This window comes from Alligator mississippiensis, chromosome 11 (genome assembly GCF_030867095.1).
Source record: "Alligator mississippiensis isolate rAllMis1 chromosome 11, rAllMis1, whole genome shotgun sequence".
Classification (NCBI taxonomy): domain Eukaryota; kingdom Metazoa; phylum Chordata; order Crocodylia; family Alligatoridae; genus Alligator; species Alligator mississippiensis.
The window spans coordinates 26819450-26833020 of record NC_081834.1 but is presented as its reverse complement, the minus strand read 5'-3'; the positions used below and the strand labels follow the sequence as shown (position 1 = coordinate 26833020).

General features: G+C 39.4%; 1 protein-coding gene across 6 annotated transcripts in view; it reads right to left on the bottom strand.

The window, feature by feature from the left end:
* CGNL1 (cingulin like 1) overlaps positions 1–13571 on the bottom strand; it is a 141945-nt gene that overhangs the window by 89326 nt on the left and 39048 nt on the right. For 5 of the 6 annotated variants that reach the window (XM_059714727.1, XM_059714729.1, XM_019477668.2 and 2 more), the window contains exons 2-5: positions 6603–8211; positions 5504–5598; positions 3632–3725; positions 2154–2255 (exon numbers count right to left, since the gene is read on the bottom strand). In XM_059714727.1, the coding sequence (XP_059570710.1) occupies positions 2154–2255; positions 3632–3725; positions 5504–5598; positions 6603–8192 (1881 nt within the window). In that variant the 5' untranslated portion in view covers positions 8193–8211. The remainder of the gene's footprint in view (positions 1–2153; positions 2256–3631; positions 3726–5503; positions 5599–6602; positions 8212–13571) is intronic. The other variant, XM_059714730.1, reaches the window with a different exon arrangement.

Here is a 13571-nt window from a genome sequence, read left to right as displayed (position 1 = left end):
AAACTAACATATTTAATTTTATCAGTAGCCATGAACAATGTGGTCGTATACAAGGGTGTTTCAGAAACTAACAGCAATCTCCAAAGACAACTATTTTGTGTGCAATGATCATTTACTAGATCATATTACTTCTCCAGATAATCAGCTGCTTTTCAACACAGGTATTCCAGTGAGCCACAGATTTCTTGATACCATCCTCAAAGAAGCTTTCTGGTTGCTATGACAGCCACTCCCGCACTGTGAGTTGTACCTCTGCATCACTGGCAAATCTGTGCCCACAAAGGGTCTCCATCAACAATCCAAACAAGTGATAATGACTTGGCAGATGATCAGAACTGTAGAGCAGACAAGGTTAGATTTCAAAGCCCAGTCCATGCAAAAATCCCAATAGTTGTCAGCACATTTGGCAGCCGTGCACTGTGATGCTAGAAAAGAACACCTTGCTTGAGCTTTCCATGTCATTTGGTCCAAATAGATGGCTTCAGGTAGTTTTGGAGAACCTGTCAATAAGTGTTGCTGTGACCACGTGCTCCATGAATGAACAAGGAATGGTTCCATGCAATCTCAAAACAGGATGAGCCATACCTGTCCAGAGGATGGCTGAGGGCAGAATTTTCTGGGCAAAGGCAACAATGTGTGTTTCCACTGCATGCTCTGCCTTTTGCTCTCAGGATTATATTGATGGACTAAGGTCTCATTCCCCATGAAAATGTGCAAGAGAAACCCCTCACCTTCATCCCAAACAAGAAGCTGGGTACACATTTCCACCCATCTCCATTTATGCATATCTGTCAGTTGATTTGTCATTCAGTGAGCCCACATTTTCTAGTAATGTAGGTGATCATGCAAAATGGCATGAATACTGTCAGCATTTACACCTACTTCTCCCTCTAGTTCAGGATTCCTCATTCACCTGTTCACATGCACAGTGGCATCATCCTTGGCAATTTGTCTTCTTTCACAGTTGTGTTGGAGCTTCCTACCTGCAATTCATCCATTAGGGATGAGTGATCATTTTTTAAACTTCTCTACACACTCACAGACCTTCCATTGAGCCATACAGTTCTCACCACATTGTGCCACAAACCTATGGTGAATTTTACTTGGCAGCACACCAGTCTTTGGTGCACACTTACAGCTGCATGGCCATGGTGTTTATGTGCTCACTAGGATCACAAGTGTGTTGAGTATGAAACAATGGGTGCACTCAACAATGCTGCTATCTGTTCCTCACTACCATGTAGCTTCCCACTTTGCTGCAGATATACAGCGTTGGTATCCATTTGCCATTAGTTTCTGAAACACCCAAATCTCTCAATGCACTTATATCTCACCATAGTAAAAGAATTGTTAGCATTGATTCCAGCAGCTATTGAAGAAAACTACATTCTGGGCATATCTACATGAGAAGTTTACGCGGAGTTGACTAATTACTTCTAAAGTAAACATCTCAGCGTCTATACGTGCAGGGCAATTAGGCTGGAATAAACTAATCAACCTCCCAGTTGGAATAAATTAATCAGCTACTGCTGAGTTTTTTACTCCACAGCAGCTCATGTGTGGACAGTGACACAGCTGGCTAAGGCACAAGGGTTCAAATGGCACATGTGGGAGCAATAAACTCCAGAGCAATAAGCTCCAGAGCTTATTGCTTCACATTAATTGCATATGTAGACATACCCTAAGAGTAGCTAATTCTCTACGTTGATATCTTACACAGTGCATGAGAAGCAAACAAGGAATAATAAAAAAGGATCCTCTGTCAACGTGTCAATGCACACACATATCCAGAAAATAACCATATGATGGAAAATGTTCATAGTTGTCTGATAGGAGGCATACAAGCAAATTCTAGTCACCAATAATCTGTACATTAACCTGTTTCACCTAAAATTTCCATGCATATAAACATCTGTTAGTTTATTTTTTACTAACAAAGTATGGGAAGCCAAAAGAATCCTCTAGTCTTATATTCATAATCCCAGTCATACTTCCTTCACTCTAAAACATAAGATAAGAATTCAAAATACTGAGCCCTCACATACACAGAAGAAAATGTTATCCATATCAGGTCGGTTGATTTTGACCAACTTAGAATGTTATGTTTGTAATACGCCTTATATTTGTGCAATATAAGCAACATAGTATAATACCTTAATTTCTAAATCCAACTTTTTCTGTAGCTCTTCAATTTTCCTCTCCAATTCTGTTTTTTGTTCCAACAATGCTTTTATTTCAGCTGAAGAATCAGAAACCTGCAATTAAAACAGACAAGTTTAAGATGAAAATCCAAGATACTGTTTTCTGACTTCCCTTTAAAACCTAATATGAAAACAGACTTATAAATAAACAATAAAATAAATGTAGCAATAAATTCAGTTATGGACCTAACAAGATAGAGTTTGGGCAGTTTTTATACGGTTCAAGACAACCTAATATTTTCAAAGAAACTAGGATGCAACTCTTGTACAACTTCTTACTATTTCTCAAGCTATATTGCTGTTAGCGTAAGTGATATCTCAAAGTAACCAAAAGAGTGTTGTAGTAACCTCAAAATATAACACCAATATATTAAGCAAACAAATTAAGTCACTAATACTTGGGTTCAAATTTTGCTGAAATAACTTTCTGTGTAGACACTAATGGGAGTTGTGTAGACATTTCTAAGGACAGAATTTAGATTTTCTATTTTTAACAAATTATTTGCTTGTGTTTTAAATTTCATTTTACTCCCATGTAATCTAAAATATAATAAATGGTACATAAGTATCCAGTCTTTCAATACTTCTATGAGAACAAAAAGACACTTTTCCACCTTCTACTATTATTAAAAACAGTTGACCTCTTACAAGATAGAAGTAACATTTTTTAATAGACAGATTGGTAAATTGTGTTACTACAATATTGCTTTTAAATAATAACCCATTCAACTAAACACAGACACACAAACACCACTCTCCTAACAGATGCATCTGTTCACATAATAATAATTAGAGGATATTCAGCAATCTTTTTAATAGCTAAAAATAGCAACTTTTCCTTAAGTCCAATTATCTTTCAATGTATATGCAATAATAGCAGGAATTATTTTTAAGACTTCATCTCCATCTCCTTTCTCATCCCCTACACAGCCATAGCTTCAGCCACAGCCCCTGGAAAATATGTATGATATGAAAGTACCTGCCAACAGTTTTATACCAATGTGTTATCACAAAGTAATTCCCACACACCAATTCCTAAATTTCTATCTTCCCAATATAAGAACAAGATGCACTTTGGGATGACCACTACACTTACACTTCAAAAAAAAAAAAAAAAAAAAAAAGCATGGCAAAGCTTTCACATAGGTGCCAAAACAGCAGAGCACATAAGCGTGTGTTTAATCTTAAGGAGCGGACTATTAAACTAAATTAAGATCTTTACATATTTAAAGTTATACACATGCTTACGTGCTTTGCCAGTTTAGATTATAACAGAAATCCAAATTAAATTACTTTGTGTACCTTAACTAACTTTGCTACTGTATGCTTTCCCTCACAACCTGACACTTTTTACAAAACCAATGGCAGTTCTGTATCTGAGCATTTTATAACTAGGAAACAAACAAAAATTATTTAAAATGGCTATTTACCTGTGCATTTCCAGCAGCCCTTGACTTTAAAGTCTGGATTTTCTCAAAAACCAAGTTGACCTTCCTCTTTGTAGCATCATCGTTGTCAGTGCTTCTGAAACAAGCACACAACAGAAATGAGCAATGTAATGAATTACTTGTAGTGGATCCACAGTCTTTGCAGCTTTACTGCCTGAACACATGCACACTCACTTTTTGTAGCACCTTAATGGCATATATAGTTCTACAAAAGGAACGTCCAAGACCTTAAGTCTCAGATGCTGCGGTCTGGAATCCTCCATGAACTTGCATGCCACAGGAGCTGTATTCTTTGTCTAAATGGACCCTGAGCCATGATTTTATTTTTAAAGAAAAAAAATTGTATAGCGGGCAAGTCCTGATTAGATGGGAACTGGAAAATCCCATACGACCTTATGGGACACTCTGGAGGAACAGAATAATAAAGTGCAGTAATTAAACCCAGTAATTTTTTAATTAATCTCTAGGTTTTTGTGTACAGTCTAAGTTTAGTAGCAGTGCACTTAATTTATAACTTCTTATAGATGAGTAAGTCATGCAGCCATGCAATACAAGCTGGTGTTTTATTTAGGTAGCATCCCAAGCAGCAACCAATTCTGCATCATAAGTCAGACTTCTGCAATTTTTTAATCACACAGAACTCTTATTTATAGCAGTTTTAGAAGTTATATTTAAAATAATTGTATTTTTAACAGGACTCTGCAACTGTATATTGTAATATAATTTGTACTGTATTGTCACATTAAAAAATAAATTTTCCACTGTAATTTAAAGGGACTAGTGATCTGCTACCAATTATTTCCTGAGTACAATAATATTCTATGTGTAGTAGTACACAAGAGAGAGTCATAGACTGCTATAGCAGTAAAGGATCTGAACAACATATAGGACAGGGGTTGACAACACCCTGCACATGTGCCAGAGCGTAGCATGTGACGGTATTTTGCTTGGCACATGTACCTCAGGGCAGACAGTGGGGAAGGGGCCAAGACTGCGCTGCCACAACAAGGCTTGGGCCCCTCACAGCTCCCCTGATGTCTGCCCAGAGGGGGCACGTGAACCCGCCACTGGCAACAACAAGTCAGGCTGGGGCTCCACAGACCCCAGTGCAGCTGCTTGCAGTCTCCCTGCTGCCTGCCACAAGCAGCCCAGGGTCCATGGCAGGCAGCAGGGGCCTGCCTAGTGCCTAGAGCCCAGGCTGGCTGTGGCAGGCAACTAGGAAGCTGCAGTGAGTACACGCATACCTGGGGTGGATGGCAGGGGCAATGGAAAGGGCTCAATCTTTGTTGTGGCAGTGTAGCCCTGACCCGTTTCCCACTGTCTGCCCCTAGGTGCATGTGCATTTGCTGTCAGCAACGAGCTGGGCCAGTGCTGGACCTTGCTGCAGCCACTTGCAGCCTCCTGGCTGCCTGCACAGCTAGCCCTCTGGGCAGGCCCCTGCCCCCCACCACAGAGCCTGGGTTGCTCACAGCAGGTGGCAGAGAGGCTACAAGCAGCTGCATGGGGATCTGTGGAGCCCCCAGCCCAGTTTGTTGCTGGTGGTGGGTGAATGTGCACCTCAGGGCAGACAGCGGAGAAAGGGCACAGGCTCTGCTACCACAACAAAGATCAGGCCTGTCATGGCTCCTCCACCATCTGCCCCTGGCACACCGTCATCTTCCAAGCAGACGTTGTGGGTGTTTTTGGCACTACCCAAGAATGTTGCCGACCCCTGATAGAGGAAATCTCAAGTATAGACTTAATATGACCAGACAGGCCATGTCTCTCTCTCCCTTCCCCCAAGCAGTAATATAAAACAACAACAACTTAAAGAGTACCATTGCCATTAAAAAAAAATTAATAAACTTTACTAACCCTTCCTTAAGGTAATTGTAAAGGATCTGCTTAGCTGTTTCTTCATTTGTTTGCTGTGCAAGTTCTTGTTGGCCCTTTAATAGATCAGGAGTTGCCTAAAAACACAAGTCTGGACATAAACATGTAGTCTCTTGCAAGGATTTAAAAAGACGTTTGCTTTTGTTCTGACAGTCTCAATTCTACTCTATTACCAGGAAAGAAGTGTATTATGAGTATGGTCCAAAGTTCAATAAAATCAACAGAAATTTTAAGGTTACAGAGGAGGCATACAATTCAGCAAAAGGGGAGATACAGCTTCCTTAAAAATAAGCACATTTGGGACTTTCCCTTTATATAATTATTTGTGCTATATTACATTTTGGGCCATGTCACAGCACCATCAAAGGATATATGTTGCTTTTCAGTAGGGAAAGCATTGCTATCTGCTGTATCCACCACATCCTGGTGGATGCTGCAGCTGCTTGGTTTGCAACTTCTTATTCATCAGATTTACCCCTGCTTATTTCACAGCTAACCTTCCCTGAAAGTTACTCCTCTATCCACCACTTGTGCACGTGCTAGGTAGCAGTACAATGACAACAGGAGACAGAAAAGTGGGAGTGGTAGAAACAGCATGTTGCTGACCAAATTAAGAATCTGGAGCCACCCACTGTGCATGGAAACATGTTCCCAAATTGCAAAAGTCTGTCAATCCTGAATTGGCCTCAGTCAGTCATCTTTGGACACACAAATAAGACAAAAATCCTTGACTGCAAGGGATTGCTGAAGAAGAAAATATTTGGGCATCATTACCACAATTTTAACAATAATGCTCAAAGGTTAAATCCTTCCCTCAAACAGGCATATGATACTGGTCTTTTATATGTGCCTTTTATAATATTAGCTAGTGGAAAAAAATGTTCATATTTATAGTTACTGAGCTCAGTCCTACATATTAATCCACTGGCCAAGCTCCTTTTGTACAAAACTGGACTATGATCTAATTAGAAACTGCAGATTTGACACAGAAAATATGCATTTGATATGGTGTACAATGTGAGTTTCAATTTATCACAGTGCAGGTAAATGGAAAGCTAATATGCTACAGACTGAAAATTACCTGTGTACCAGAGGCAGAAGAAAATGTTTTTACTGAAATTTTCTTTGATCCTGCATCAAGGGGAGTTGTAAATCGGTTTGGCAATAGTAGAGTAGAAGCTACTGTTTTATCTTCCTCCTTTTTATTCTGTCCTGGAAGTGTGGATGATCTAATAGTTAAATTCTCTCCAGTCACTTTATTTGGTTTATGATGCTGCAAAGAACTGAACTGGCTGTTCTGAACATTATTACCACTTGCTTGCAATTTTCCAACAGTTCGAGCAACAGCTTGTACCTCAGTTGAAGAAAACTTTCGGTCTTGAGACAACTGCTTATGAAGACAAACTTTAGATGGTTTTAACAAGTGTTCAGTCGATTTACCCAAGTTTTTACTGTATTCATCAAAGTAATCTGAATTTACCTCCAGGCCTAAAGGCAGGGCACTGTCAACACTTCTTGATCTTTTACGATCATCTGGGTTAATTCTATTCCTTTTTCCTGACCTACCACTTCTCTGAGAACCAATTTTCTTATCAAACTTTTCAATTAACTGATCTACTCCAGGAAGGGACCCAGTGTCAATATCCCGGCCAGTTCCAGGCAAAAATGGGATATACCTTCTGTTTTCATGACGGTTAACATTGTCCGCATAGATAGCATACTCTTGGTCATCAAGTAAAAATCTATACAAGGAATTTGCAGAAGTAGGAGTGGTTGATGAAGATGATGATCTTTGTGACCCATCCAGTGTTGGTCCAGCTGAATCTTGTCTGCGAAAAGGAAGAACATCTGGTCTAGGTTTTCTTGTCTCTTGATGGCCTGCAGGGCTAACATGTGAGGATCCTCCATTAGATAGAAGTGATTCTGGCGGATGCTTGTCATCTGAACTACTAATAGTACTGGGGCACTCTGACACTTGCTTATTTTGGTCTTCTACTATTACAGACCTGTTCAAATGTATCACTCTCATATTTGATTTTGTTGACTCCACAAGCTGTGGGCTTGTTTTCTGCAGAGACACCAGTTTAGATGAGGAAACCCAAGGCTTTGTTTCAATCTTACCTTCATCTTTAAAATCTTTAGATTTATTGCACACAGGAGATGGATAACTACTGAAATTCAAATTATTTTTTTCAGGATCATAGGGCTGCAAAATCTCAGGGTGTTTTTGAAAGTTCAAAAGATTGGAGGACTTTAATGTTCCATCACTAAAATCTGGGATTCCATTCTCTTCTTCATTGCGAATACTCTGCTTCAAGGTTTTAAGTGCACTGTAGTATGTGTCTTGCGTTTCACGAAATTTTGGTTCTTCACTAGTTTTCTCACCCAGTTTGAGAGTAGTACTGTAGGTTGGTGCTGATCTATCATCTGTCTGAGATACAACTTGTTGCCCATTTTCAGATAAAGGAGGATTTTCTGACAAATACCCCGTTTCAGTGTTGTTCAGCACTATGTATGGATGTCCGTCAATTCCTTGGACCCGGATACTGACACCATAAGATCCTGCTTTGGAGTTTTGTGCATTTCTAGCTTTTTGTGCCTCATCACTTGCAAGTTTGAGATGAACTCCACAGTCCTGCTGCATGTGCTTGAAACCAAAGTATGGTTCCATGATTAACAGAGGTTTTCAGCTATGAAAAAGTTAAAAATAAGATTTAATGTCAATTACAATTTTCATTTGAATTAAAATAAGATTTCACAATACACTTATTAATACTAAATAAGAACATGAGTGTTTATGTAACATTTCCCAACTGTATATCTCAGGGTGCTATACACAGCCAGTGAGAACAGCAATTTAAATTAAAATAAAATGAAGAAAGTGAAAAGGGCTGTAAGAAGTCACAAAGATGTTGGCAGATCAAAACAAAAAACACACCTCTGCTTTTCACCAAGTGTTTCTTGCCCTATACCAAATCACCCCCTCAACTAAAATACTTCTAAATTTCCACTGGACACTTGAAGGTTTGACATTCCAGCTATAAACACAAACAATTCAGAGTCCTTCTACCATTTTGCCAAGTACCATACTGGCAGAGGGATATATTTGTATTATATTGAAGGAGGCTGCTAAAAAATGTATATATAGCAATAGCATTAGTTTATACTGGAAGAAAACCAAGTATCTCAGCTAATTACTCACAATCTGAAGAAATTATCACATCTTGAGTGTCACTTTGAACTATTAATATGAAAATCTAAAAGCACCTGTGTAGTACTTAAAACCACTATGACTAAAATACAACTCTGATTACAGTTTACATCTGTCCTTAGCATAAATAAAAGCAACTCTGCTCACTAACTTCATAGCTGCTTTTCTGAAAAAGTTCATTTACCAATATGTACATGTCACTGAATTTGGAACTTGCAGATAAAATACTATTTCTATGAACTATAAACAAAAGGGTTCTTTCCATTATCTAAAATACTTTAGGCACTTTTATTTATTATTAAGTGGCATGCGGTTAGATGTACCATATTTACTTGAATATAAGATGAGGTCTCCCCCGCCCCTCACCAAAATCAGTATGGGGAAAAAAATCCTGTTGTCTTATATTCACATACCAGCAGACACCTACCCCCACTCCCCTCATTAGATATATTGGCTACCATTAAATTGCTGCTAGAAGCAGCATGTGCTCAGTCGCGGAAACCAACTATGAAGCTGATTGAATACAACCCATGCTGAGCATGGCTACAAAAAACAAAGCCCATATAAGCAATCATATTGATGGGACTCTACCACAAGACTAGGTTAGTGCAACCCATCTGAATAAACTATAGTGCCCATTGTCTGCCATCTCTTTCAGCACCAACACTTTTTCAAGTCATGGTGAACTACTACATCAAATACATTTCAACTTCCTCTTCACTCCCATAGCTGTACAATGCTTCTCTTTCCCATTTCCAATTATTCCTGTTTCCTCACAAGCCCTAGATGTCTGGCAAACATTGCCAAACTCTGTGGCCCCCTCTCTCAGCCTGTCGCATGCGATTAATGTGGCCCAGCCCTCTATGGGGTAGAGACTGAGCAAGCAGCCCTAAGGCTCATGTACATATAAATTCTTGGAGGGTTCCAGGACTTGTTACAAGCACCCAGTTCCAGTCACAAATAGGGGGCTAGTTAGCATGTTGATCCTTTGTGGCAGAGGATCTGGAATAAACACATATACTGAGCAGTGCCGGGCTGCAGGGTCATTATGGCTTGAAACACTGTTGACTCTGCTGGGGCCCAGCTGAATGAACTCTCTGATAAGTCATGAGCTTTTTGGCTCCGGATTAATATCATGCACAGTTTGTACTATGTACAAGTAGGTGCACAAGTGGTGCTCAAAATTGTATTTATGGAGTACCTGTGCTGAAATTTGCAGCAATCAGGGTTAGGACCAGAGCCAAACGCACAACAGTCTTCTGTTTCCTTCAGCAGTTTTGGCCCTCCTCTCTGTCTCCTTCATCCCTCTTACCATCACATGCAGCTCACTTCCATATTGTGTTTGGGGAGGGAACAGAGCCTGAGCAGGATCTAACAATAATTAGGTGGGGGGTGGAAGGCTGCAGAGGGAAGAAAGTTGGGGGGGCAGAGCGTGGGGGGGGGGAACCTATTTTTGCCCCCACACCCTCCCCGGCCACTATTTTCCCTGCTGTAGCAGCGGGAAAAGGGTGAATTCAGGACAAAAAAAAACACTCTGATAAATTAAATTCTACACCTGGAAAATTATAACAAATTTACAAATTTTCCATGTATGGAATCTAATTATTGGGGGTCTGTCTAATATACAGGGTCATTCTGTATTCAAGTACATACAATACTTCTGGTACACAAAGGTCACACAGGACAAAGTTTAACAATAAGACAAAGTTTAACAATACAAGACAAAGTCAACAAGTTCCCATCAGCTAATAATAAGAACTTATTGCCAATAGCTCCTCAAGAATCAAAGATTGTCAAACATGAGCAAGTAATGTAATTCAAGTATCTTTTGATTTAACAAAGCATTTATTCTGAATTTTACTAACTTATTTACTGGAAGTTCACACCTATTCTGTACAAACTGGCACATTGCAACCAATATCAGTCCTACAAAAAGAAAGAAGTCATGGAGTAAACAAACTATGACTGTCTTTTTTAGGTAACTCCAGCATTACAAAGAACTTGAACATCTTCATGCTTCCCCTATCCTGCTTTTATCTGCTTGGTTTTCACCATTTGTTTTCACAAAAGGAAATGCATCACTATTTCCCACAGCTTTGCTACCCTACATCCTGCAAAACCTCTCTGTCACAGTCAAACCTTTGGTTAAATAAAACCAAACAAAAAACTTTAGATCCACCATCTCATAACCTACAGTGTCATAAATATTGTTCACCTATGACAAAAGGCATTCATCCATGCCTTTGGCCTATTTCCAGAAAAACTTGTCACCGCTGCTTACTTAACTTTTTAAATTGCAGATTCTCTGTTCAGCAGCAGAAATGGGAAGATATTATGAATATCCCCAAAGCTAAATATTTCATTATCGGCAGCAGCACCAATCTTGCAAACTCCAAGCAATGTATGCCAAAGCTGCTTTGATTTCAGGAAACATCAGCCTGTAAGGGCAATCCCTTAAAGAAGCTTGTACAAACATAAACATGTTGGAGAGAAGTGGCTGATGGTGGCAGGTGGTCAGAAGCAAAGGCTCCAAGCAGTAGCATAACAGAGTTGTTTCCCAGTTACCCCTCTCCTTACTTTATTTATGAATAAAATCTAACCTGTTCCTGAAAGCTAGCTACAGCTCCTGTGCTGATCCCATGAACAATACAGCCTAGAATTAATATGAATCTGCAGTACTAAAATCTGTAAAGAGCAGTTTCTTTTTATTTTACTCTTCACTGTCTCTTAACCAGAAATCCTTACGGTCACCTACAAGAAGGATGCAGACAACAGTCACAAAACAGACAAAGAATACCATATATGTAAATCTTCCATGAAACGATGAACTGAGGGATGAATTTTAGTCAACACTGCTAAAGTCAAAATGAGAAGAAAGATCCTGGCATAGGGTGAGTGGCACCTGAAAAACTTCACTCTGTTATAAAAAAAATGTGCAACCAGGAGGCCAAGTGTCAGGCAAAGAGTATACAGGATGAGGGCAAGAAGGGAAGGAGAAGGCAGTAGTGTAACTAGGAATGGGCAACACGGGATTCCTTGGAATAAACAAATCTAGCTCCACTGACTCTCAGAACTGCCATCCTCTCTCAAAGATCCATAGCATCATCCTAAGCAGGATACTTTCAAGTCTTTGAATATTCCTTAAAGCAACATGCCTATGGCCTCAGCCTCAAATCAATTTATATTTATTAAAGTTTGCAGAAAGCCTAATCCATAGATGCTATGAGGGTAATAGAATATATAAACCAGGAACAAGTGAATGAAAAGGGGGAACCTTGGACATTCCAAGACAAACATCAAAAGATGTGTCAGGGATACAGGTTGTAGCCATGTTAGTCTACAAGCAAAAGCAATCAGAACTCTCAACAGAGATTATATCTTTTATTAGACCAATGAGATAGTTGCAAAAAAATTCTTTACTTGCATGCTTGCAGGCACATGCACCCTTCCTCAGGCATAGGAGAGTGCAAAGATTGTAAAATTTTTCCCAGGTGGAAATGAAAATTCATATTTTACAGAAAAGTTTTTATCTGAGCCTAATTTGCATAAAAATTACTTTTCCAGCCAGGAGATCTTGCACTATCTTTCAGCTCTCCTGTGTAATAGGAATTTTCATTTCCACCTGGGAGAAATTTTACAATCTTTGTACTCTCCTATGCCTAAGGAAGGGTGCATGTGCGCCTGAAAGCTTGCAAATAAAGAATTTTTTTTGGAACTATCTAGTTGGTCTAATAAAAGAGGTGTCAGGAATGCACATGGCCAGAAGAGCTGTGAAATAAGGGCAAGGTAAAAACTAAAGACTTTCATTAACTTTCTACGCTTCAGCAAAGAAGCATGAAGTTTATGAGCTTAGGTTCAGCTTCTCAATGGCACACTTTCTCACCTTATCCAATTCAGCCCCGGTTCCTGCGCTGCTACAGGTTGTCTTTGTCCTAGGGCATTGAGAAACTGCTTCATTTAGCAAGTGCTGCTCAATACAGCTTGGTTCCAGCCATGACAAGAGGTCAGTCAATGGTCCAAATGACAAAAACAAATATATGCTCACTGAGCAAATTTTTCCTTGATTAAAATAATATTTGGCAAAACTAGCTATGCATTCTGTCAGGTGCTAACTTCATTTCAATAAAGGGAAGTAAAATAGACAACATGAATTTGACTTCCTAGAGTAGGAAGAGCCATTGAACAATAGGAAAAGCAATAGTGAAAAGGGAAGGCTAAGGGAAAGACAAAAAAAGCAGGAGGATAAAACAATGGAAGGAAGTGATAAATACACATAAATTCCATTTTCTTGTGTTTCCATTCCATATGTTTCCCAATTATATTTTATCTTCTTTTGTTATTGGATATGATAACATCTTGCATCAACTACACAGCTTCCATGTATTATGAAAGCAGGGATATAATGGCAGGCCTAAAGTAACAGAGACTGATCCTAAAGCATAGAGTCAGGGGAAAGATTCCCATTGATTTTAAGAAACTTTGGATCAGATCATTAAAGGCAACAATTGTGGTTGTGTGCTGAATTTTGGTTTGTTAACAAAGAATGTAAGAAAATAGTTAAGTGCTTCACAGGCTGATAATTCACAAAAAGCATGCAATGTATAGGAACCAGATTGCACTAATTCACTTATGGGGTTGGGAACAGAATTACACTACAGAGAACAATGCAATTATGTGCCCATATAATTTTGCGTGTAAAACGTATAACTGTGCATAATCACATAATATTGAGTAATTCCCGGGGCTGGTGAGTGGGAAGGGGAGCTCCTGCCTGCATGGGGGTGTGAGAGGGGTTTGTGGATGTGTGGGTGGATGTGGGTCCCCCTGCCACATGTCCTG